General features: G+C 45.3%; 1 protein-coding gene across 2 annotated transcripts in view; it reads right to left on the reverse strand.

Moving 5' to 3' along the window:
• Positions 1–22,335, reverse strand: part of PDE4B (phosphodiesterase 4B) — a 710,248-nt gene that overhangs the window by 181,372 nt on the left and 506,541 nt on the right. For both annotated transcript variants that reach the window (XM_004699361.2, XM_004699362.2), the window contains one exon: positions 12,120–12,314. In XM_004699361.2, the coding sequence (XP_004699418.1) occupies positions 12,120–12,314 (195 nt within the window). The remainder of the gene's footprint in view (positions 1–12,119; positions 12,315–22,335) is intronic.

Below are 22,335 nucleotides of genomic sequence, written 5' to 3' on the forward strand. Positions count from 1 at the left end.
TCACATGGGGTCACAGGCATCAGAGTCCACCTAACAACAGTATCGTGCTACTAATGTTTCCGTTGTTTTGAAGCCATTGGCAATACCTCATGTGTTAGTAAAGTCTACGTTTAAATAAATATTTGTCTCTAAAGAATGAAGTTGATCCTCATGACAGTTGGAAAAGCAGAATAGAAATGCGTATTGTTGTTTTTCTTTTTCATCTTTATTTAAAAGTTGTCTATACGTGGCTATTAAAGTTGTTTATACACTGGAAGTTTATGACTATAAATCTCCAAGTTCAAATCTTGGTTCCCCATTTTACCTACAAGTCACTTAATTTCTTGGTACTTCTAATTCCTGATCTTTAAATCAAGAAAACTTACAGTTTGTATCTCATTGCAGCTATGAATGTTAATTACGTTATACAAAGAACTTGATGTCGGATATAACACAGAGACAGTGCTCAATAAATTCTAGCTTGTATTTAGGGAGTATAAGATACATATCTTAGGGCCATCGTGCTAGTAACTCTGATGGGTTTAATCAAAATACTGGGTTTTTTAAAAAAGTAATATTTCACTTGACTATAAAATTACTACAGGTATGTCAGCTTAGGAATTTGTATCTCTCGGTACAACCAGAAGTGGAGCTTGAAGTGCCACTTCTCTGAGGCTTCAATTTGGCATGGCTGTGCTGGGAAACCCGGCTCTCCACAAGCGTCTGGAGATAAGCTAAAGCAATGCTGAAGCCATTTCCCCAAATGATTACTCTGCAGAGTGAATTGAATTAAAGAGAGAAACGGTCTCTGTTTAATTCCCAAGCATCTTCCTGTTTGTCTTACCTTTCACTTAGGGATCTAGAAAGAAGTGTGATGGCAGGTAGGGAAAGGCGCTGGATGGGGCTGCAGGATAGTCCCTGTTGGAGTGTGATGGAGTCTGACTGCTCATCGTGAGCCTGAGATACAGAGTAGAGCTGCCTCCGGAAGTTTCCAAGGCTGTGGTCTTAATGGAGCTTATCATCTTGTCTTGTCTTCCAGGGATCACGGGTGAGTTCCAACCACTGACTTTTCAATTAGCAGCTACGTGTTGTAACAAAGGTACCACCAGGGACCCTTATTCCGTTTAGGAGTTCCGTATACACAGGAGCCTCGGTGGCACCGTGGTTACTTGCTGGGCTGTTCACTGCCAGGTCAGCAGTTAGAAACCCCCAGCAGCTCTCAGGGTAGAGACAACGCTATCTACTCCCCCAAAGAACGGCAGTCCAGGAGACACGGGGGTGGTTCTAGTCTGCCCTGCAGGGTTGCTATGTGTCCGCATTGACTTCAGGGCAGTGAGGGTGGGTTTTTGTTTGTTTGTTTGTTTTGTTTTACATACGCCTAAAACAGAGTAGTCAAGGATTTTTTTTAATCGTTCTATTAGGGGCTCATACAACTCTTATCACAATCCATACATACATCAGTTGTATAAAGCACATTTGTACATTCATTGCCCTCCTCATTCCCAAAATATTTCCTTTCCACTTAAACCCCCGGCATCAGGTCCTCATTTTTCCCCTCCCTCCCCGCTCCTCCCTCCCTCATGAGCCCTTGATAATTTATAAGTTATTAATTTGTCACATCTTGCCCTGTCCGACGTCTCCCTTCACCCACTTTTCTGTTGTCCGTCCCCCAGGGAGGAGGTCACACACAGGAAACAGAAACTTTTACACAATTGCTACTGCATTAAACCCTAACTGTAGAGGCAAAACTGGCTTTTAAAAGTTCACCTCTGAACCCTTCTGGAAAAGTAAAAGGCATGGCAAAGAAATAAGGTGGAAATATAGTGGGAAAAAGGTATGAGGAGTGAGAATGTGATTGGACAATTGAAAGTGGCCTTAGCTGTTAGCAACAAAGGAGAGGCTGAAGTGAAGTAAACATTTCGAGTAATGGAAAACACGAATCCTGTTGCATCCCAAAAGGAAGCGCGGGTGTTTTCCTCGGTGTGGCAATCCTGAGGGTTCTGTTTGGTTTCCGTGTTGCACTCCTCTTGGACATCATGCGTGTGTATATTGGAGTCAGATTTTCCAATGAGAACATAAAGTACAGGAGGCTGGCATGGTCATTTTTTTTTGTTGTTTATTTGTTTTTAAAACTTTATATTGTGAATTGGGTGAAGGTTCACAGAGCAGATCATCAATTCTACATCCACTTTCTACTCCTCCATCTCTCTGAATCCCTCTAAATTTTGACCTTGGGTAAATCCTGCCCCTTTGATTTCAAATGGTTAATTATTCCAAGGTATGCATGCCTATTTAGCGCTATTCTATCCCTTATAGACTTGCCTTTTGTTGGCCTAAGAATTAAGCCATGGAGGGGAATTCATTTTCTATCCTGAAGGGTGATTAAGGACCACAGTTTTAGGATTCCACCAGTCTCCATCTGCCCAGTGAGACTGCTCTCTGATTATCTTGAGCCCCCCCACCCCCCAGCACCTGCCCACAATTTTCTCTCTCTTTATAATGCATCAGGGTACATTATAGTGTGATCCATTTCAGAGCAGTTGGGCACTACCTAGTTCTTTTGATCTCAGGGTCCTGTAGACTGGTGTCCATGTGGCCTATTAATCAATTGGACTGATTGTTTCCATGGAGGGAGATACCAATAATTATACCATAGCCTTGAAGACTTCAGTAACTACTCACCAAAGTAGGATGTAGAACGTTGCCTTTGTGAACTACTTATGCCAATTGACCTTGGTGTCCCCTGAGACTATCGGCCTGAGCTACAGTGACCTCACTGTATTTGGTTATGTCTGAGAAGTTTTCATTAACTTTGTTCCCTGTATACTCCACCCCATTCATGGATGCATTTGCAGCAAAGAGAAATACTCACATATAATTATCCTCTGTCAAATCCACATATTTTTAAAGGCATACTCTCCCTCCAGGCTGCCTATCTATTCATGTTGTTGTTGTTGTTGTTGTTAGATGCTATTGCATCAATTCCAATCAATGTACAGCATAACAGAACACTGATTAGTCCTGCATCATCCCTGCAATGGTTATGCTTGAGCTGAAGCTGTAGCCACTATGTTAATCCATCTCATTCTGGGTCTTCTTCCTCTTTCTCTGACCCTCTACTTTACCAAGAAGGATGATCTTTTCTCAGGACTGATCTTTCTTGACAACAAGTCTAAATTATTCATCCAAAACACCATCTCTGCTCCTCTGGATTACTCTGGCTATATTTCAATCAAAACAGATTTGTGTGTTCTTCTGGTATTGCATAGTACTTTCAGTATTCTTCATCAACCCCACAATTCAAATGCACCAATTATTGTTCAGTCTTCTCTATTTATGATCCAGTTTTCGTAGGCGTATGAAGTGATCAAAAATATGGCTTTGGTTAAGAGCATATTAGTTCTCCAAGTGACATCCTTATTCTTTAATAGATCTGGTGCAGCAGATTTGCTCAATGTAATATATCATTTGATTTCTTGACTGTTGCTTCCATGAGCATTGATTGTGGATCGAAGTAAAACCAATTCTTGACAGCTTCAACTGTTTCTCTGTGTATTGTGATGCTGTCTCTTGGTCCATTTGTGAGGACTTTGGGTTTCTTTACCCTGAGTTGCAATCCATACTGTAGCTTGCCATGTTTGATCATCATCAGCAAGTGCCTCCAGTACTCTTTCAGCAAAGCAAGATCGTGTCATAAGCACACTGCAGGTTATTACGTAGTGCTCCGATCCGCCAATCTTGATGCCTAGTGCTTCTTCATATAGTCTAGTTTCTCAGATTATTTGCTCAGAATACAGATTGAATAAGTATGGTGAAAGGATGCACCTCTGATGCACACCTTTCCTGATTTTAAGCCATGCAGTATGCCCTTGTTCTGTTCAGATAACTCTCTCTTGGTCTATGTACAGGTTTCACATGAGTACACCAATGTTTGCTGGGATTTCCACTTTTCTCAGTGTTTTCTGTAGTTTGTAATGATTTACAGAGTCGAATGCCTCTGCATTTTCAACAAAACAAAAGTAAACATCTCTCTGGTCTGCTCTGTTTCCATTGGACATAAGGAACTGCATTCTTTATTCTAAGTCCTCGATTGAATCTGCCTTGGATTTCTGGCAGCTCCAGGTCTATGTGCTGGTTTTAAATTTATCTTCATCAAAATCTTCTTTTCATGTAATATTGCTCTATAATTTCCAATCAGTTTGTTAGGTAGCTATCTTCCAGGTTTCTTGGCCTCCCATAATGAGTGCTTCCGGTGGTGCATCAGTGGTTTTGAAGCATTTCAGTGGGCATTCTATCAATTCCTGGAGCACTGTTTGGCATTGCTTCCTTCCAAGCAGCTTAGACATCGTCCATCAGTGCTGAGTGCATCTGCTCATAGATCACTTTTATTGCAGGGTTGTGCATCTGACAGTATTACTTCTGCTATCTTTAACTCTTACACACCGCCTAGTATCTTCCTCTCCATTTATCACCTGTGCCAACCAGGCCGAGGCTGTATATTGCTTCTCCTTCACCCAACTTTAACAACTTTAGCCAGTGACTTTCTCTCCCTTCCCTTCCCACCCTGGTAAACCGTAAATTCCCACCCCCTTTTATTGGTTTCTTGATTTTTTACAACAGTGAGCTCATGTAATACTTTTCATTTTGTCATTGACTAATTATGCACAGCATGATGCCCTCCTGGCTCATCCAGGTTATGAGATATTTCACGTAGTCATCCTTATTCTTTAGTGCTGTGTAGTATTCCATTTTGTGTATGTATCAAAGTTTATTTAACCATTCTTCCATTGATGGGAAGGTACATTGTTTCCATCCCTTTGTTATTATGAACATTGCTGCAATGAACATGGTGTTTGTGTATCTATTTGTGTGGTGATTCTTATGTCTCTAAAACATATACCAAGTAGAGGGACTGCTAGTCAGATATTTCTAGTCCTGAGTCTTTGAAGAAGCGCCATGTTGTTCTCCACAGTGGTTGCACCATTTTACAGACCCACCAGCGGTGTATGAGGGTTTTGGATAGTCTATATCCTAACTGGAATTTGTTATTTTGTGGGTTTTGTTTTGAACTTTGCTATTAATGCTGGGTCAAAGTGATATGCCATTTTGGGTTTTAATTTGCATATCTTAATGGCTACAGATGAGCAGCAGGTCTCCATATGTTTGCTGGCCACATAAATGTCTTCCTGGATGAAGTATCTGTTCATGGGGTCTGCCGATTTTTTAATTAGATTAAAAAAAATTTCTTATTGAGATGTTTAAGTCTTCTATACATTATATAGAGCAGTTCTCTGTCTTATATGTCATTGACAAACATTTTCCCACTGTCTGTGTTGGTGAGACCAATTTTATTGGCCACAACGGAAGTTGGAATCATACTGTTAGATTTGATTATTCGCCTGCAGAATCACAGGCAAGAAAGATTCATGCTTTTATCTGGTCGCAGCCCCACTGGGAAACCATATGCAGACAAGTGGTTTTTAGGGGGAACAATCAAAAGAAATAAAATTTCACAACCAAAAAGGAAATTGAAATAGAAGACCTGTTAATTGATGGGCTGCTCAAACAGTACCAAGTGGATCCTAAGCCTTGTGTCAAACTTACAGTCATCACAGTTCCTAGCACTATACCCCTAAGCCATTTAATTTATTTTATGTTCTATAAATAGAAATATAAGCTAACATTTATGTGATATGTTTTTATATTCTACTTAAAGTACTTTCATAATTCATTGAATATGCATAGTATGTATCCCATTAGCTGTATCAAGTATATTTGATATAAATGGTATATGTTTCACAGGATGGTTTATGCTTTGTACTCTGTCTACTTCAGAAATGCTGTTACTTGTTTTAAAGGATGCCCTTCTTTCATTTTTAAAATTTACCAAAATGTTTATTTGAAAAAAATGAGAATGCTACTTTATAGCTTACAGATATGCATCCAGGCTTACTTAAATTCAAAGTCAGTGCTGTGTATGTCCCAAAGTGAGAAGGCAATTTTTATCGATATGCACAATTGTAAAAAAGTTAACCTGCAAGGATCAGAAGCATGAGTTGCAGAGGCACTCAGAATAGACTCTAGTTCTGGATTTTTGGTCAGGTCACTCCTTTCTCAAATCCTCTGTTTCAACAGTTTTAGACTCAGTGAGTCCATCTGTGATCTTTAAGTTCTCTGCAAGGGCAAAATTTCTATAACCTTTGGACTCAAAAGGACAAATCACTGAGGCTGAATCTGCAACGTTGGGTGAGTCTTCTGCGAAACCTCTGGTTAACTCCAGACACCTCATGCCACGTGGCAGGAGTTTGGGCGAACTGGTAACTGCTTCCCAAAGCTAGGCTTGTACCCGTTAAATCGCATGTGAATGAAGCTCTAATTATGTCTGAACTACCTTTTGTGTGTGTGCCCCTCAAAGATATGTATTTTAACTCCTGACTCCTATACCTTCGACTGTCCTTGGGGCATGGATTCTTTTTGGGATACTACTGAGGCAGTGTTAAGGTAGGATGGGCTGGAAATCAATCCCTTTGAGAGCACATTCCGACGGGGACAGAGAAATGCCAGGCCACGCAGAGATCATCCCGGCGCTAACAGGAGGAGGGCCATCCCCAGGAGCAGACAGAAAGCGAGAGGGTTCACTTAGAGATGGATCCTGGAATATGGACTCCTAGCTTCCAAAAGAGTGAGAAGAACAATAATTTTTTTTCTGCCTCCAAAATCAAAACTAAGTTTTCTGCCATAGAGTTGACCCAATTTATAGTGACTCTAAAGGGCAGGGTAGAACTGCCTTGTGAGTCTCTGAGGCTCGCTCTACTAGAACAGAAAGCCAGCTTTTCTCCTGCGAAGCTGCCAGTGGTTTCAAACTGCTGATCTTATAGGTCAAAGTCTGACGAGTGACCACTATGCCAACAGAGCTCCTAAAGTCACTCCGTCATGGCATTTCTGTCATAGAGCCCTAGGTATGGATGAGCTGTTGGAATTCTCCTAGCATCTACATTTCTAGGTGCCTGGATTTCTTGGGAACTACTCAGGCACCTACCTGCCCTTCAGCATCTCTTTGCCCAGTGAGCCATTAAGACACTGTTTTCTTAAAGCCTCCTTCAAGTCAGACAATACCCCAGGGAGCAGCTCCGTTGAGATACTTGTGCCTTAGGGACTGGGTTCTTTTGGTGAATTACCCCTTCTGGCTAGCCTTGAGGCAGGAACCCCAGGGTCTGGGTGGAAAGTGTATCCATTTCTATAACCAACTCTGAAGCTGTTCTCACAGAGCAGTAGTTCAGAGTTACCTGTCTCCAAGGTACCATTTATTTCGAGACAGGGGTGTGGTTGCACAACTGTATTTAAAGGGAGACAGAAGAGATGGGGTATCTGTCTCCTGGAGGGGAGAGGGAGAGGGAAAGGACTTTCATAGGAGCCGTGGGCCCGGGGAAGATGCTGTAATCAGGCCTCTGCTCTTGTCCTTATCTCTGGCTCCTTTCACGGCTTCGCCAGGCAGTTCTCCGGCAGACCCTGACTCTGGCTTTGCTGACAAGCAGTTTTTCTTTGACAGAGAGTTTCCTGAATTTTTTTTTAATCACACAGGCGGTATAAGAAACATATAGCTCCTTTCTCTTCGTTTTAGCAATAGATCTCCTGCCACTTGCCCATCAGTTTGTCAACGGAGGGGACGTGTGTGTCGCTGTGATACCGGAAGCTCTGTTGCTGGTATCTCAAACACCAGCAGGACCACCCAAAGTGAACTGTTGTCAGCAGAGCTTCCAGATTAAGAACAAACTATCAAGGACAATTGGGCTTCCCACTTCAGAGAAATTTAAAATATTCACTGCCATCAAGTTGGCTCTGACGCATGGCAACCCTCCAGGAGAGGATGGAACTCCCCCATGGTTTTCTGAAACGGTAACTATTCACGGGAGTAGAAAGCCTCATCTCTCTCACGTGGAGCAGCTGGTGATTTTGAACCACTGACCTTGCAGTTAACAGTCCAATGTGTAATCACAAACTCAGCAATTCAAAACGACCAGCTGCTCTCCAAGAGGAAAATGAGTAGAATTTTCCTCGGATCCACAATCACTATTTATGGAAGCAGCAGTCTCGATGTGATTGAACTATTGAATTGTATGATATGCGAACGGTTTAGAAAAAACGAAGAAAATCAAAAGGGTAGCATTGCCCTCAGGACAAAGGGAAGGAGGGCCCCGGAGAGAGTGGTGGTACGTTGAAGGGACTGCAGAGGACGCGCTGAGAGAAAATGTGTGTTCATTGGTGAATCTAAAACTGATGCGCTTCCCGAAAGCCTTCACCTACTTCACAATGAAAAGTTAAATACAAGTTAAAACAGCAGCTTATAGACCTGGATGCAGGGCATGTTAAGAAAGAGCAGCTTCACGTTTTGATGTTTTCGTTAAGGTTTCTATGGCTTCAGGAAAAAGGAAACCTATCAGGACAGAAAGCAGATCAGTGGAGGCCAGAGTTGGAATACATAGAAATTCTTGACTGCCGCAAGGCAAAAAAGGATGCTGGGGAGTGATAGAAACGCCCCTATTGTTAATTGAAAGAGTGAGAGGTCAACTGTATATATTTGTCAAACTCATGAGCTACACACTTTAACAGTAGACATTTTATTATGCAAATGATTCCTCACCAAATCGGATTTTTCAGAGGCGATCGAGCGGTGCGTTGCATTAGGTTTGTCTGCTGCTCAAGGCCATTCCAAAGGGTTGAAAAGCAAGAAGGTGACTTTGAGGACAAAGGTGTGCCTGACCCAAGTCGTGGTCTTTTCAGTGGCCTCGTACGCATGTGAGAATTGGACATTGAGTGAAGAAGGCCGAAGTAGAATCAACGCATTAGAATTATGGTGCTGGAGAAGAATGTTGAAAGGACCAGGGACGGGCAAAAGAACAAACATACATACGTGCCAGGAGAAATACAGCATGTGAGGAGGCTCCTTAGAGGTGAGGAGGGCGACCCTTCCTCTGGCTGACTTTGGACGTGTGAATAGGACAGACCAGTCCCCAGAGGACATCATGCTTTTCTGATGAGAGGGGCAGCCCAACAGAGGAAGGCCCTCAACAAGATGGGTCGACACACTGGCTGTCACAATGGGACAAACTTATGAACCGTCATGAGGATGGCTCAGGACTGAGCAGTGTTTCGATCTGGTGAACACGGGGTCTCTGTGAGTTGCCTCCTCTCCACTACACTGAACAGCAGTAGCAGCAAGGATTCTTGGGGTTGGTGGGTAGCGACCAGTGCCTCGCTGGAACAGGCTTAGCATGGTTACAAAGTGGGAGACTCGCAACAGGACACGGGTCCCACTTTCCCCCATCCCCCTCTTCAGAACCGTCCAGATACATACCTGATTCAAATCACATCTACATAAAACCAGAAGAGGCTGGGGGGAGAGAAATGAGGTGAGAAGGCTCACTTCCTCTAAATTCTTTTGCTGTTTTTTTCTTTCAATGTTGTTTTGCAGAAAAGTAACCCCGTGGGGGCCAGCCTGAGCTGGATCTGTTCAGTGGGACCTCGCTGCAGCCTACAGATGACCTAGGATGTCTGACCCATGGCAATTCCCCCATCGGGCGTGCCCAGGATGCCATAGTTTAAAAAACATGAAATGCTTGGTCTCTGCCCATATACCCTGGCCCACCCCCAAATACAGAAACATGAGGTTTCCAAAGAAATTTTATGAATAGTTCTAACTTTCAGGATATTCCACCTATAAAAAACAAACCCTCACTATTTAGGGAGTCTGATCGTAGGACCAATTATCCTCCTATGGTCTCTTGCTCTTTCTCAATGACTGATAGTCAGAGAGTGGATTTCTAGATGTGCTGGGCAGGGAGCCTTGGTTAGGTTATATACTTCCAATAAATATATTCAGTTCCACTAGTTTTGGGTACTCCTCTTCATTTAGGGTTTTGATAATAACGGAAATGTTCACATTTTTCTATGCTCTCCCCCAATGAAGTCTGCTTTTCACTGCCACAAATGGATTCAACTCGTACAGACTCCATGTATGCAGGACAGGGCGACTCCACAGGCTTTTCAAGTCTGGAAACTTTCAGAAGTAGAAGCCTGTCTTCCAAGACACCTCCGGGAGTTTTGAACCACTAACCTCTCAGCTAGTGGTAAATGAATAAACCTTTTGTATTATCCCAGACTTCCCAAATAAGTCTGGAAAGATTTTTATCCTGGTGAAAGACGGCCGCTCTAGCACACTCACCGTCAAAGCTTCTCCATTCAAACCCGAGTCAGAGCCTGCCGCTGTTCTCCATGACCCACCACAAAGTGCTCCTCGGCTCCAGCCCCAGACAATACCCCTCTGCCTTCCTCTGAGCCAGTCTAGACGGGATAGCGATGGCTTTGGTTTTTATTTTTTAAGATAGGTCCTTGTGTGGCACAAATGGTCAGGTGCTTGGAGGCAAATGTGAAGCTGGAGATTGGAACCAATTCACAGGCTCTTGAAAGACAAGGCTGGCAATCTGCTTCTGAAAGATTGCAGCTTTCGCGGCCGGTGGCTCAGCTCTACTCTGTGCAGTTGCGGTGGCCATGAGTCGGAATGAACTCAACAAAGCTACGGCACTAACAGGAAAGATGCCGCTTGGTTGTTAGAGGAACAGGGGTGGGAATAGTCCAAATATGTTGAATAGGGCCGCTTCACCTCCTAGTTGTGGGAGAGGAGTTTCTCAATCCGTGGAGTCCCATGTTCATCAGGTATAAGCCAAACTCACTTCCGGGGAATCCATTCTGACTCACAGTGACCTTGAGGACAGGGGAAACTGCTCCTGTGGGTTTCCGAGTCTGTAAATCTTTACAGAAACAGGAAGTCTCATCTTTCTCCCTCGGAGCGGCTGGTGGATTGGAACAGCTGACTGTGCAGGAGTAGCCCATAGTTGTCAGAACCCAGTATGCCACCCAGGTTCTTATTCATCATCTACGGGTGAAAATAATAATGGTACACCCTTGACGGGGTTGTTGTCAAGACTGGAAAAGATAACACGTGTAAATGTGCCTGGCCCCAGGGTAAGTGCTCATTTAATACTGCTTTCTTTCCACTTGAGTAGAGCATATGTGTCTTTTCTTTCTGATTCAACTGTAACCTTCCTGAAAACAGGATGGACATTTGGCTCATTCGTGCTTTTTCCACTTCTATTATTCCCAGAGCCTTGCAAGGTACATAGGAGAGATTCCAAAAATATTTGCCAATCAAGTGGACAAACGAATTTTGCTTCACCCAACAGTTGAGATATTTCAAGATAGGGATGCTTCTACTGGCATTTGCTGGCAGGAATGCCCTGGGGCTATTGTCTTACTGGTAGTTTTAGAAGGCTCTCTCTTACTTTGATAAACAGGGTGGTTTTTTCTTCTTCTTCTTCTTCCTTTCCAATAACAGGAGAGCCCAGTGGAATTTTCCAGGCTGGGGACTTTAGGGAACTACTGATATTTTTATAACATATGATGTTAAAAACAATTATATGTGCCCAGAAACCTTTCAGGCATAAATTCCAACACCCAATTTTATTTGGTTTCAGAAATTTAATCAACATGTAACACAACCCAGCCGTTGTTCTTTAAATAAAGATTAGAGATCTACAATTAAAAGCAGCAAAACGAAAACATCAGCTGTGTCTAATAGAATGGTGGCGTGTGTGGTGTCTCCTCAAGGAGCCAGGCAACGAGTGGGTATTGTGCTGGGGTCCCAAGAGCAACAGGCATGGGTGCAATGACAATGGCCCCAAGGAAAGGCTACGGAGAGAGGATGCAGGGCAGCACCCCGGAACCCCCTCTCTTCTCCTGCAGTCCCACACAGGTTCTCGTGCTCTAAATAAGCAAGCACTTGAGAAAGCGAGGTCAAAGGCAGAGAGACAAAGTGCCAGCCTACAGTGTAAACTGGGTCCGGATGGGCACCTTCTGCCTGGAGAAGGTTAGTAAGCTGGGAGAACTGACTAGAGGCCCCTGATGTTACAGAGCATGGCTGTCCCTACCAGGGTTGTCGTCACAACAGCACGCTCTGCTATTGTTCATGCCCCCTCCCGCGCGCCCGGGGTGGGAGCAGAGCATTTGTGTTGGTTGCTGCTGCTGTGACAGGGTTAAAGACGAAGGACGTGTGAGACTCGGAGCCAGACAGGGCTTGTACTCACTGTTCGCTCGGAAGTGAGGAGTTCCGTGACATCGCCTTTGGGGACAAGTCATAGTCGCTGTCTGATCTGTAGAGAAAGGACTCTCTGCGCTGGCTGTGGCCGGGAAAGGTGGCATGAAGCACCAGCCCAGAAGACGAGCTCGCTTGGGGGTCCAACGGGCTCCGACCTGGGGAAGGGCCATTTTCCACGTCAAAGCTTAAAGAGAAAGCAGAACACTCTGGTCACGTGGGCGCCCCAGAGGAGCACAGTGAACGAACATTGAGAACCTAGCGTGTGCAGGCACTGAGCGTAAAACCGGGACCTTTATGAAACATGCCCATCCTCCGGTTGCCATCATTAGGGTCCCCAGGCTATAGATGAGGAAACTGAGTCCCATCAAAATCCGATCACTTTTCCACTATGCCCTCATCGGAAAGCATGGAGCCAGGGTCTGAGCCCCGGAGCAGAGAGCACAGGGTCTGACAGCACACAGTCTGAACAAGAGACAAGCAGACAATCATTTGGGGCTAATAAACACCTCCAGTGGGGGCGTCAAGCACACGCTGGGTGTCAGTCTTCCTGCCATAAATAAATACCACAGGCTCATGAAAGATACAGCGTGCATATTCCAAATGTTTCAGGAACAACGTGCTACCCTGAAAACATCCGCCGGATGATGAGATTTAATATTCATATGTGCTATTCGAGTCAGGGGGAAAATGACGTCATTAACTGTTCAAGCCAAAGTAATTCCAGGGGTTGCCGAACGTTGTCTCTGGAAGACACCTGGGCTGAGTCTGCTGGAGGAAGGTCGTGGTCAGCCTCTGTCCGTCTGTCTGCAGGTCTGGAGCTGATTGAACAGCTCTGGGCAATGAGCATAGAGCCACGAGTAGTGGAGTCGGAGTGCCATTTCTCCTCGCTCTCTTCTCCTCTGGTGGCTCTGAGGGTTAAGCGTTAGGCTGCTGACCACTAAATAGGTGTTCCAATCCACCAGCCACTCTGTGGGAGGAAGGTAAAGCTGTCTGCTCCTGTAACGATTTAATCTTGTATCTCCTAGGGGAGAAGTTCTAGTCTGGCCTATAGGGCCACTAAGAATCAGATTTAACTCCATGTCCGTGGGGTCAGAGGGCAAAGAAGGGTCCCCTGGTATTTGATTTCCTGGGTGGTACAAACGGTGAACATCGTATGGTTGGAAGTTCAAGTCCACCCAGAGATGCCTTGGAAGGAAGATCTGATGATCGACTTCCCAAAACACTCGGCCATGGAAAACAATGTGAAGCAGTGTTCTCAGGAACACACGACTTGCCGGGAGTCAGAAAGGACTCCATGGCACCTGGAGTTATGGCGCTATTCTCTTGGGCACTGTGCCCTTCCAGGAGCTCCTTCCTCACCACGTTGCTTGCTCCTGCACCCAACACCTCCCTGGCCCTCAACACGGCAGGAACCCTCATCTCTGACTGTGCTCTACTCCTAGCCCCTCCAGCTAAGCTTTGCCGAAGGTACAAGGAGAGGGAATTCTCTTTTCCTAGTTAAATATCGTCAATGGGCTTCCATCATCCTATCCAGAGGCCATGATTTATTTCTGCTCTCTTGCCTCTTTAGATTCAATAGTTCTTACAACTTACTCTCTTGGGGTTGATATTACTTATCTGTCTCCAGTTTCCAAAGCACTGCTCATAAGAACCCCGTGAAATCTACAATGGGATTTGCCTCTACATTTAAGCAAGTGAGGGCTCACTTTTGTTGTCGCTGCGGAGTGCCATTGAGTCAGTTCTAACTCATAGTGACCTGATAGGACAGAGTAGAACTGGGCGGTACGATTTCCTAGGTTTTCATCTTTATGGGGGCAGATCTCCAGTTCTTTCTCTCAGGGGGCTTGTGGGTGGGTTTGAACCATCAGCTCCTTGTCAGCATCTGATTGTTTAAAGCATTGCTCTACCAGCGATCCTTCAAAATGAGACTTCCAAAGGAAATCATAAACTCCCTGAAATGGAGTCAATTCCAACAAAACCCATTGCCACCAACTCCATTCCAACTCATGGCATAAGAGTTAAATATCTTGCTCAAAATCACAGGCTAGGAACTTGGGGAGGGAGAATTGGAAGCCAAGTAATTTTTCTACACTCTCAGACTTCCTTTGTCACTGAGATTCTGAGTGGCCCACAAGATAACTGAGTGCAATTTCCTCTCAGACTCTGAATTTAAACAGAAGTTGGGGTTGGTATCTAGATACCTAGTCAGGCTAGGAGCAACATTTGCTTTATCTTGAACAGAGGCAGAAAATTACCCTGAAGCTGTAAGGTTTCGCTGAAACAAGGCAAGAAGAAATGACAGAATTCAAGGTTATAATGCTTCCCCAGAGACCATTCTGAGAAGCTGTTTCAGCCAACCCACAAAACTCCAGGTGCCTGATAAGAAGCAGCAAGTAAGAATCTCTAGTTAAAAGGGCAAGAGTGAACCATAACAATCCAATATGTATTTGAGCTCGCAAGGCACTGCAGATGGATTTTCACAGCAGGCTAATGGCCTGTCTTTCAAAGACTGCAGGAAGGCAGGCAGGCAATCCCTCATAGATAGCAGCCTGTGTGCCAGCCTGCCTGGAGGGAAAGCTATGTTGTAAGCCACATGCATAGCAGCAAGTGAAAATAAAATGAAAGTTGACTTGCAGACGTTCCTTGGGTGAGATCTGTATTGGCGATCGAACAAAACACGGAGCTCCTTTGTAGGTGAGGGCTCTGCTGTGTTGCCACTCAAACATGTAGAACCAGTAGGTCCCAGTGCTGAGTTTGAACTCTTCTTAAGGACAAAGAGGGGAGAATCTTACAAAGTGAAGACGGGGCTACATAATGCGTGAGGTTGGGGGCACAAGGTTAGCAAGTTCACGTGTATTCATGTTGTTCTGTATCCCTATGGCCTTTATGGTTATTAAAATATTTAAAAAGTTAGAGTTGGCACAGTGCTCCTGGATCTCCTGTACTTTAGTAACTGAGGGAATGGGGGTGGGGGCTGGGTGTCTTTAGCTCCAGTACTCCAGGCTTTAGTTGCTGTAACCCTTCAGTTGGTCAGTGCCCAAGCAGTCCAGACATTAAATATTATGAATATCACCATTGTGTGTAACTGTGCAAAAATCTTAGAAAAGGTGCCAAGTGGATATGCCTACCCAGCGCTGAGAACATTTTTTTTCCCATTGAGGGTTTCCACCAATGCTCACTCTGGCCCCTTCCTGCTAGAGGCATTCCTAGTGGGCAGACGATAAGTCACCAGGTGTTACTCCTGAGGTGGGTGCCACAAGGCACTTCTGTCCCTTGGATTAGCATCTAACGACAATTTTGCCAGGTAAGCTGGACTAGACCCGGCCACCCAAACTCTCTCTGCTGTTCCCCCTGGGTTTTATTTTCTCCTTTGTCACTTGGTTGAAATTCATAGGAAAGCTCGCTGGAATTCAGCTGAAGCCAGAGACGAATTCCTAGGGCACAGAACGCATCTTAGTGAGACAAATGGGCTTTCATATTCCCCGGGGCACTGTATCAAAGCAACCAACACAGATGTACAACTTAGGAACAGACATGAATCACAAACCAGACATCAGCCCCAGTCACAGCAAAATTAGTGGGCAGACATCACAATAAGTCCCACAGATCCAAGGCGGGAGGAGGGCTGTGGGCAAAGGAAAGGCTGAGGACAGATTTGACCAGCCACATAAAAGCACCTCACAGGCTGAAACGCAGTAATGAAGACAGCTGGATCCACATATCAGAAGGACACACACACATAGGTCCTGATTTATGTAAGATGACTTTTGCCTCTGCCTCAATCAGGACATATGCTTTTAAACTTTAGGTTGTTTGAAACACACATATACACACGTGTATTAGAAGTGGGTAATATATAACATAAAGCATAGATGATATGGAGCTAAGTTAAATCACTGTAATCTGTAATACTATTATTTAAACTTTGGTATTTTTCCTTCTGTATATATATATATTCTCCTGAAGGTTTGGATCTTATTATTTTTCACAGGGATTTTTTCTAGAATTTTCAATTTCTAGAATTATCTGTACCATGGGCTACATGATAGTTCATCCAGCAACCATCCCACCGTGTTCTTAAGCGTTTTCCCCATCACCGTTCCTCAGATTGTCCGATTCTATATGATGTTTATCTCTTTGTGTGGCCTTGGTGTCACTTGCCAATGAGCTGATGAGCCACTCACAAGGTTTTGAAAGACGTGACTGTGGCCGGCCTGCCTACAGAGCTTGTCCATATCCAGCCATGGACCAACTAGCACGAAAAGCAGCCTTTTGGGGTAAGACCAGTGAGCCCTCTCAGCTGTCTCTCGAATCTGCAGAACGTGCAGTTCTACCTGCTGCTCCCTTTCATGCAGATTTCCCCGTCGGAAGCAACCACCTGTTATCATTCTGCTACTTTACACCTCTCGTTCTTAGCAACTAAAGGCTGTCATTCCTCTTCTGACGGAATACACAGGAACGCCATTGACTACATCTGTGGATGACAGCACCTGTCCAAACAAGGCTAGGGCAGACTTCGGAAGAGGCCATCAATTAATTGGTCCATTGCAAGTTTAGGTTGACGTTGAAGAAAATGAAACCAAGTCTACAAGAGCCAGCATACAACCTTGAGCATATCCCACTTGAAACAAGGGAACGTCTCAGAACAGGTTTGATGCCTAGAATAGCAGTGACCAAAGGCCTGGCAAGCTGTGAGATGACATGAAGAACCTCACCCGAAGAAGGCAACAGCTCTGTTAAAGATGAGATGAAAAGAAGAGACCAAAGTTGGTGTCAGACAGGAATCTGAAACTTGCACGTGAACTTCGAGTAACCAAAGTAAAAAGAAGAAACTCTGCGGTAAAATCGTTGAACAGAAATGTTCAAAGGCCAGCCTGAGAAGACAAAGCAGAATGGTATAATGAAATTGGCGAAGGCCTGGAGTTAAAAAGCCAAAGAAGAAGAACGTGCTCAGCATATGTCATGCTGAAGTACGTAATAAAAAAACCGAGCCCCGAGTTGCAATATTCAAAGGATCTAAGGGCAAAATAAGGTCCCTCTGTGGTGTGGTGGGCTATCAATTGAGCTGCTAAGCACAAAGTCAGCAGTTCAAACCCACCAGATGCTGCCTGGGAGAAAGATGAGGTTTGCTCCCATAAACATTCAGAATCTCTGAAACTGAAAGGGGCAGTCCTACTTTGCCTTATAAGGTTGCTGTGAGTCGGAATAGACTGTGACAGTGAGTTTTTTGTTTGTTTGTTTGTTTGTTTAGTGGACAAAAGATCGAAAGATGTAAGAAGCACCACGAGAAGATGGAAGGATGATCCCTTGAGGACCAGTGGTGCGAGTGGCAATACCGGGAGGGTGGAGGGAAGGTGGGGTAGAAAGGGGGAATCGATTACAAGGATCTACATATAACCTCCTCCCAGGGGGACGGACAACAGAAAATTGGGTGAAGGGAGACGTTGGACAGTGTAAAATATGACAAAATAATAATTTATAAATTATCAAGGGTTCATGAGGGAGGGAGGAGGGGGGAAAATGAGGAGCTGATGCAAAGGGCTTAAGTGGAGATCAAATATTTTGAGAATGATGAGGGCAGCGAATGTACAAATGTACTTTACACAACTGATGTGTGTATGGATTGTGATAAGAGTTGTATGAGCCCTCAATAAAAAGATTAAAAAAAGACGATGGGTGGAATACACAATCACTGTACCAAAAAGAACTGGTCTAGGTTCAACTACTCAAAAGGTAACGTAGGATCGAGAACCGCTGGCATTGAAGGAAGAAGTCCAAGCTGCACAGGAGGCACTGGTGAAAATCAAGGCTCCAGGCATTGATGAAACACCAATCCAAATGTTTCCACAGATGGATGAAGCACTGGAAGCACTCACGATTCTATGCTCAGAAATTTGGAAGACAACTACGTGGCCAACCAACTGCAAGAGTCATACTTCTTTCCATTTCCATAAAGGTGACCCAGCAGAATGCTGGCAGTATCAAAAAATATCATTAAGAGCACATTTGAATGAAAATTTGCTGAAGATTATTCAAAGACAGTCGCAGAAGTACATCCAGGAGGGGCTGCTGGAAATTGGAGCTGGGTTCTTTGATGCAGTACAAGCAGAATGTTCCTGGGAAATGAGGACGATGAAAATTCATTCCACGCATTTTCTTCCAGTCCCTGGAAAAGGATATTATACTTGGTAAAGTAGCTGGTCAGCAAAAGAGATCCTCAGAATGGGTGGACATAGCGTCTGCAGTTATAGACTCAAATACAGCAGCAGCTGTGAGGATGACACTGGACTGGGCGTGCGTCACTCTGTGCACATCCGGAGGCTGAGTTGGGACCAACCAGCAGGCACCTAGCAGCAAGAACATTATTCCACAACGGATCATTATTTATAGAAGAAAAAACAGGAACAAAGAACGCAAACTCACTGCCATCAAGTCCATGTTGCCTCAATGTGACCCCTTGTGGGTGTTTGAGATTGCAACTGTTTATGGGAGTAGAAAGCCCAGTCGGTTCCCTGGGAGCTGATGGTGGTTTCAAACTGTGGACCATGCGATCCAAGCCCAATGTGCAACCACTACAGAAAGAGAACCAAGATGATTTCTTAGCACCTGGACCCACGTCTACTGTATAGTAAGTCTTCAAAAAATGGATTTCTTGAACCAATTTAAACATATCACCATTTCCGGTGAAATGTACCCCTTTCCTGTCTCTTGCCCTGATCTCCAGCCCCGCGTGGGCCCTTGCTGTTTCATTTACATGAAGCAGTAGAGCTAAAGCCTTAGTGTATTGGGTCAGCCTTCTGATGACCGACCTTAAAGAAAAGGAAAAAAAGAAAAGAACACCCACGTATTCTCCCTGAGCAAAATAAACCTGCGTCGAAAAGAAACAAGGCTTAGATGTTTGAGATGGTGACCTCTTGGCACAAAATGCCAAGAAGGAAAAAGTGCAACTAAAATCTCTGTGCCGGCATCAGGGAAGGTTGGTTTAAACCCACCAACAGTTGTCCAGGAGAAAAAGACCTAAAATCTGCTCCTGGGGCTGTAAAGATTACAGCCCAAGAACTCCTCCGAGGTAGTTAGTTCTATCGCGTCATATCAGGTTGCTGTGAGTCAGGCTAGACCCAATGGCAAACACCACCACCATCAAGCCAGCGTTTCGTTTCCATCTTCTTTTCTATTTTGTTTTTAATAGAAGCAGAAACACTTTTTGTCTCACACGCTCTCTCCTGAAGTATGGCTTTCGTTTCAGGGGAATCCAGGCCGTGCCAGTGCTGAGCTGGTGCCGAGAGTGAGCCAGCAGATGGCAGGAGACAGCTATGTCTTCCTCAGGCTGCAGGGCTCCTGCCTCCAATCAGAGCGGGAGGGGCGGCTTGGCAGTCTGGGAGGTAGAAGTAGAACTAGAGCCTGATTCATAAGCCTGGGAGGAAAAACCAGGGATCAAGGACAGAACCACAAGGTGTACGTGAAACCTTGTATTAATCTGAGAGAAGTTCTTTTCTCAGAAGCCAAGCTAAGCCAGGTGGTCACAGAATGGCCTGCAATGGTCCCCAGGGTGGTTCTTTCCTATTCCCCAGTTATCTGCACAAACCCCGTTTCTGTACGCGAGACTCATGAAGCAACATCCTGGGGTTCATTTATTTTTAACTGGAGAAGACATCTTTTTCAGCGCAGGAATGCTCTAGGCAAGTGTCTGGTTTATTCTGACCCCAATCAAGGGGGGAAAGGCTGTTGAGTTGGCACCCACTTACAATGACCCGTGGCAGGGGAGAACTCTGCTCTGCACTGTCTTCAGTGGCTGAGATTTCAAAAGCCAGTAGCCAGGCCTTTCTTCTGAGTGGCCTCGGTATGGGCTCAAACAGCCAAGCTTTGGCCTTCAGCTGGGTGTGCTAACCTTTGGTGCTTCCATGGATCCCTTTTAAACAAACAGCCCTCCTGCAGACAGCAAGTGCTCAGTGAGAGGTTTAGGCTCCCTGGTCAGCAGTGCGGCCTCCCTGTCTGTGGGGAGAGAACACGACTCTCTTGGCTTGGCTCTGCTTTCTTAACACACTGGGCCTGCGGTGTGTTCTCTCACTGCCATTCTGGCAGGTGAATTCTCTTAGCCCCCTTTCAAAGAAGAAGAGATGGAGGCTTCAAAATGGGACACATTCTAAAGCGGGACCCCCTTACATGACACCCCACAGTCTGTGTCCCGACACCTCTCCTCTCGGCCCCTTCTATGTCCTTGGTTTGAGAGCCACATGGTACGCTGCTCTGTCTTTTATGTCATTGTTCCACTTCCCTGGGCTTGGAACTCCTTGGACCTGAACTCAGCCGTCCTTGACTTGGCACTCACTGGGCCTAGAACGGATTCTCTCAGCCATATTTGTGGTGTGAATGTCAGCATCTCATAATGCATAATGTATCTCTCTCTCATTTGTCAAAAAGTCAGTTAGAGTCTAACCTTCGATGAGGGAAGACCCAAGTGTCGCTGGTAGTTGCCATAGAGATGGCTCAGCCTTATGTCGACTTCATCCATGACAGATTAGTCTCGGCCTCATCCTGCACCTTCACGACAGGTGGTACGTTGAGTCTGTCATTGCAGCCACGGAGAGGGTGCCTTCCAACCTCAGGGGCTTACCTGTCAGCACCAGAGCAAACAACCTTCGCTTATGAGTCATAGGGTTTGCATTAGCTACTTTTTGGAAGGAGGTTGCCAGGCCTTTTTTCCTAGCCTTAGTCCGGAAGGAAGCGCCTCTGAAACCAGTTGGGTACCGCTCTCAGCATCATAAAGACACGCACGGCAACACAGTGCCGCAAGATAGCAGCCAGACGCGAAGGAGACCTCAGCAGAGGCTCTGAAAGGTATGAACATTGTTGTTGCTCTTTATTGATTCATACCACCCTATAGAACATAGTGGAACTGCCCCATAGGGTTTCCCAGGCGGCCATCTCTATAGGTGCTGACAACCAGCTCTTGCCCGCCCATGGAATCCCTCTGACTTTGTGAGTCGCAGCTGAGTGTTTTAGCCAGTACACTGCCGAGATCCTCAAAGACGTTAACACGCTCCTCTTTCCCCGTCTTTCCCTCATTTCCTCTGCAGCACCCCAAGAAATCAGCCCTAAAAGCTCATAAAAAAACATTTGTGTCTCTAACAAGGTATCTGCTCGTGGGTGGAATGCATGTGCGTGTCTATAGTGGGGGGCGGTTGTAGTCCCCAAAGTGCTGTAATTCTTTAGCTCTCTGTTAGGGGGAAAAACATCCTTCAGTTGTGCTCAGCAACCAAGCTTGCCAAGTGCGTGCTGAACACGTTGGTAAAAATAATAACCATCTCCTTGTGGATGTGTATTGGTCATCACCCCAGTTTACTATCCGGTCCCTGTCAAGTAGGAAGCCAGGCATGCACTGGCAGCCACAGTGAATGCATGGAAACTGCCATCAGCTCTAATTTCTCACGAAGACCCCAGCTGGGCAAAACCACGCTCGGCATAACATAGAGCCCCTAGCCGAGCCGAAGGCAGGCAGCGCTCCTCTGCCCGTAGCGGCACGTGGCAAAACCAAAGATGGCAGTTCTGCCTGCAGAGCCCAGCGCTAAGGCCAGTGCCGACTTCTCTCTTGGACCGGGAAAGAGAACTCTGATTTCTGCTCATCTGAATTCTAGAAGCAGATTTCATGGCTCACCCCCAACCCGCCGGCTCCCTCGGCACAGAGGCTTTGAAAATTACATCACGTAAATAATCCAAAACGGTTCTCCTCCCAGAGAAGCGGAAGTCAAGGTAGCACAGGAGTGCTGAAGAGCTGGGATTCTGGAGGTTTAGCTTCCTGGTCCTGTTCTGTGCAGAACGAGCCGAAATGAAACAGACCTATGTACCCTGCTGCCCCACATTTCAGTCTCATCTCCGTCAACTTGAAGCTAGGGCGTGGATTATTTCTGAGGTACCTATGGGATTCGACATCTTTCAGAGATTGGGGGCCTAGAAGAAAGGTTGATTCTCAAGTGTGGTCTTATGCTGGTCATGTTGTTGAGCATGCGTTCAATAAATATTTATTGAGCGCCCACTGGAAGTCAGGATGGGGATGCTCTGGCTGGCTTCCTTTGGGCGTGTCATCAGGAAAGACCGCTTGCTACGAAAGGACACTGTATTGCGTAGAGTGGAAATAATAAACCAGCAAGCGCTCACTTCCATTGAGTTCATTCTGACTCATAGCAAACCTGTGGAGCCAAGTCGCA

Source organism: Echinops telfairi, unplaced genomic scaffold, assembly GCF_000313985.2.
Source record: "Echinops telfairi isolate 266 unplaced genomic scaffold, ASM31398v2 ScPeMD7_443;HRSCAF=831, whole genome shotgun sequence".
Taxonomy (NCBI): domain Eukaryota; kingdom Metazoa; phylum Chordata; class Mammalia; order Afrosoricida; family Tenrecidae; genus Echinops; species Echinops telfairi.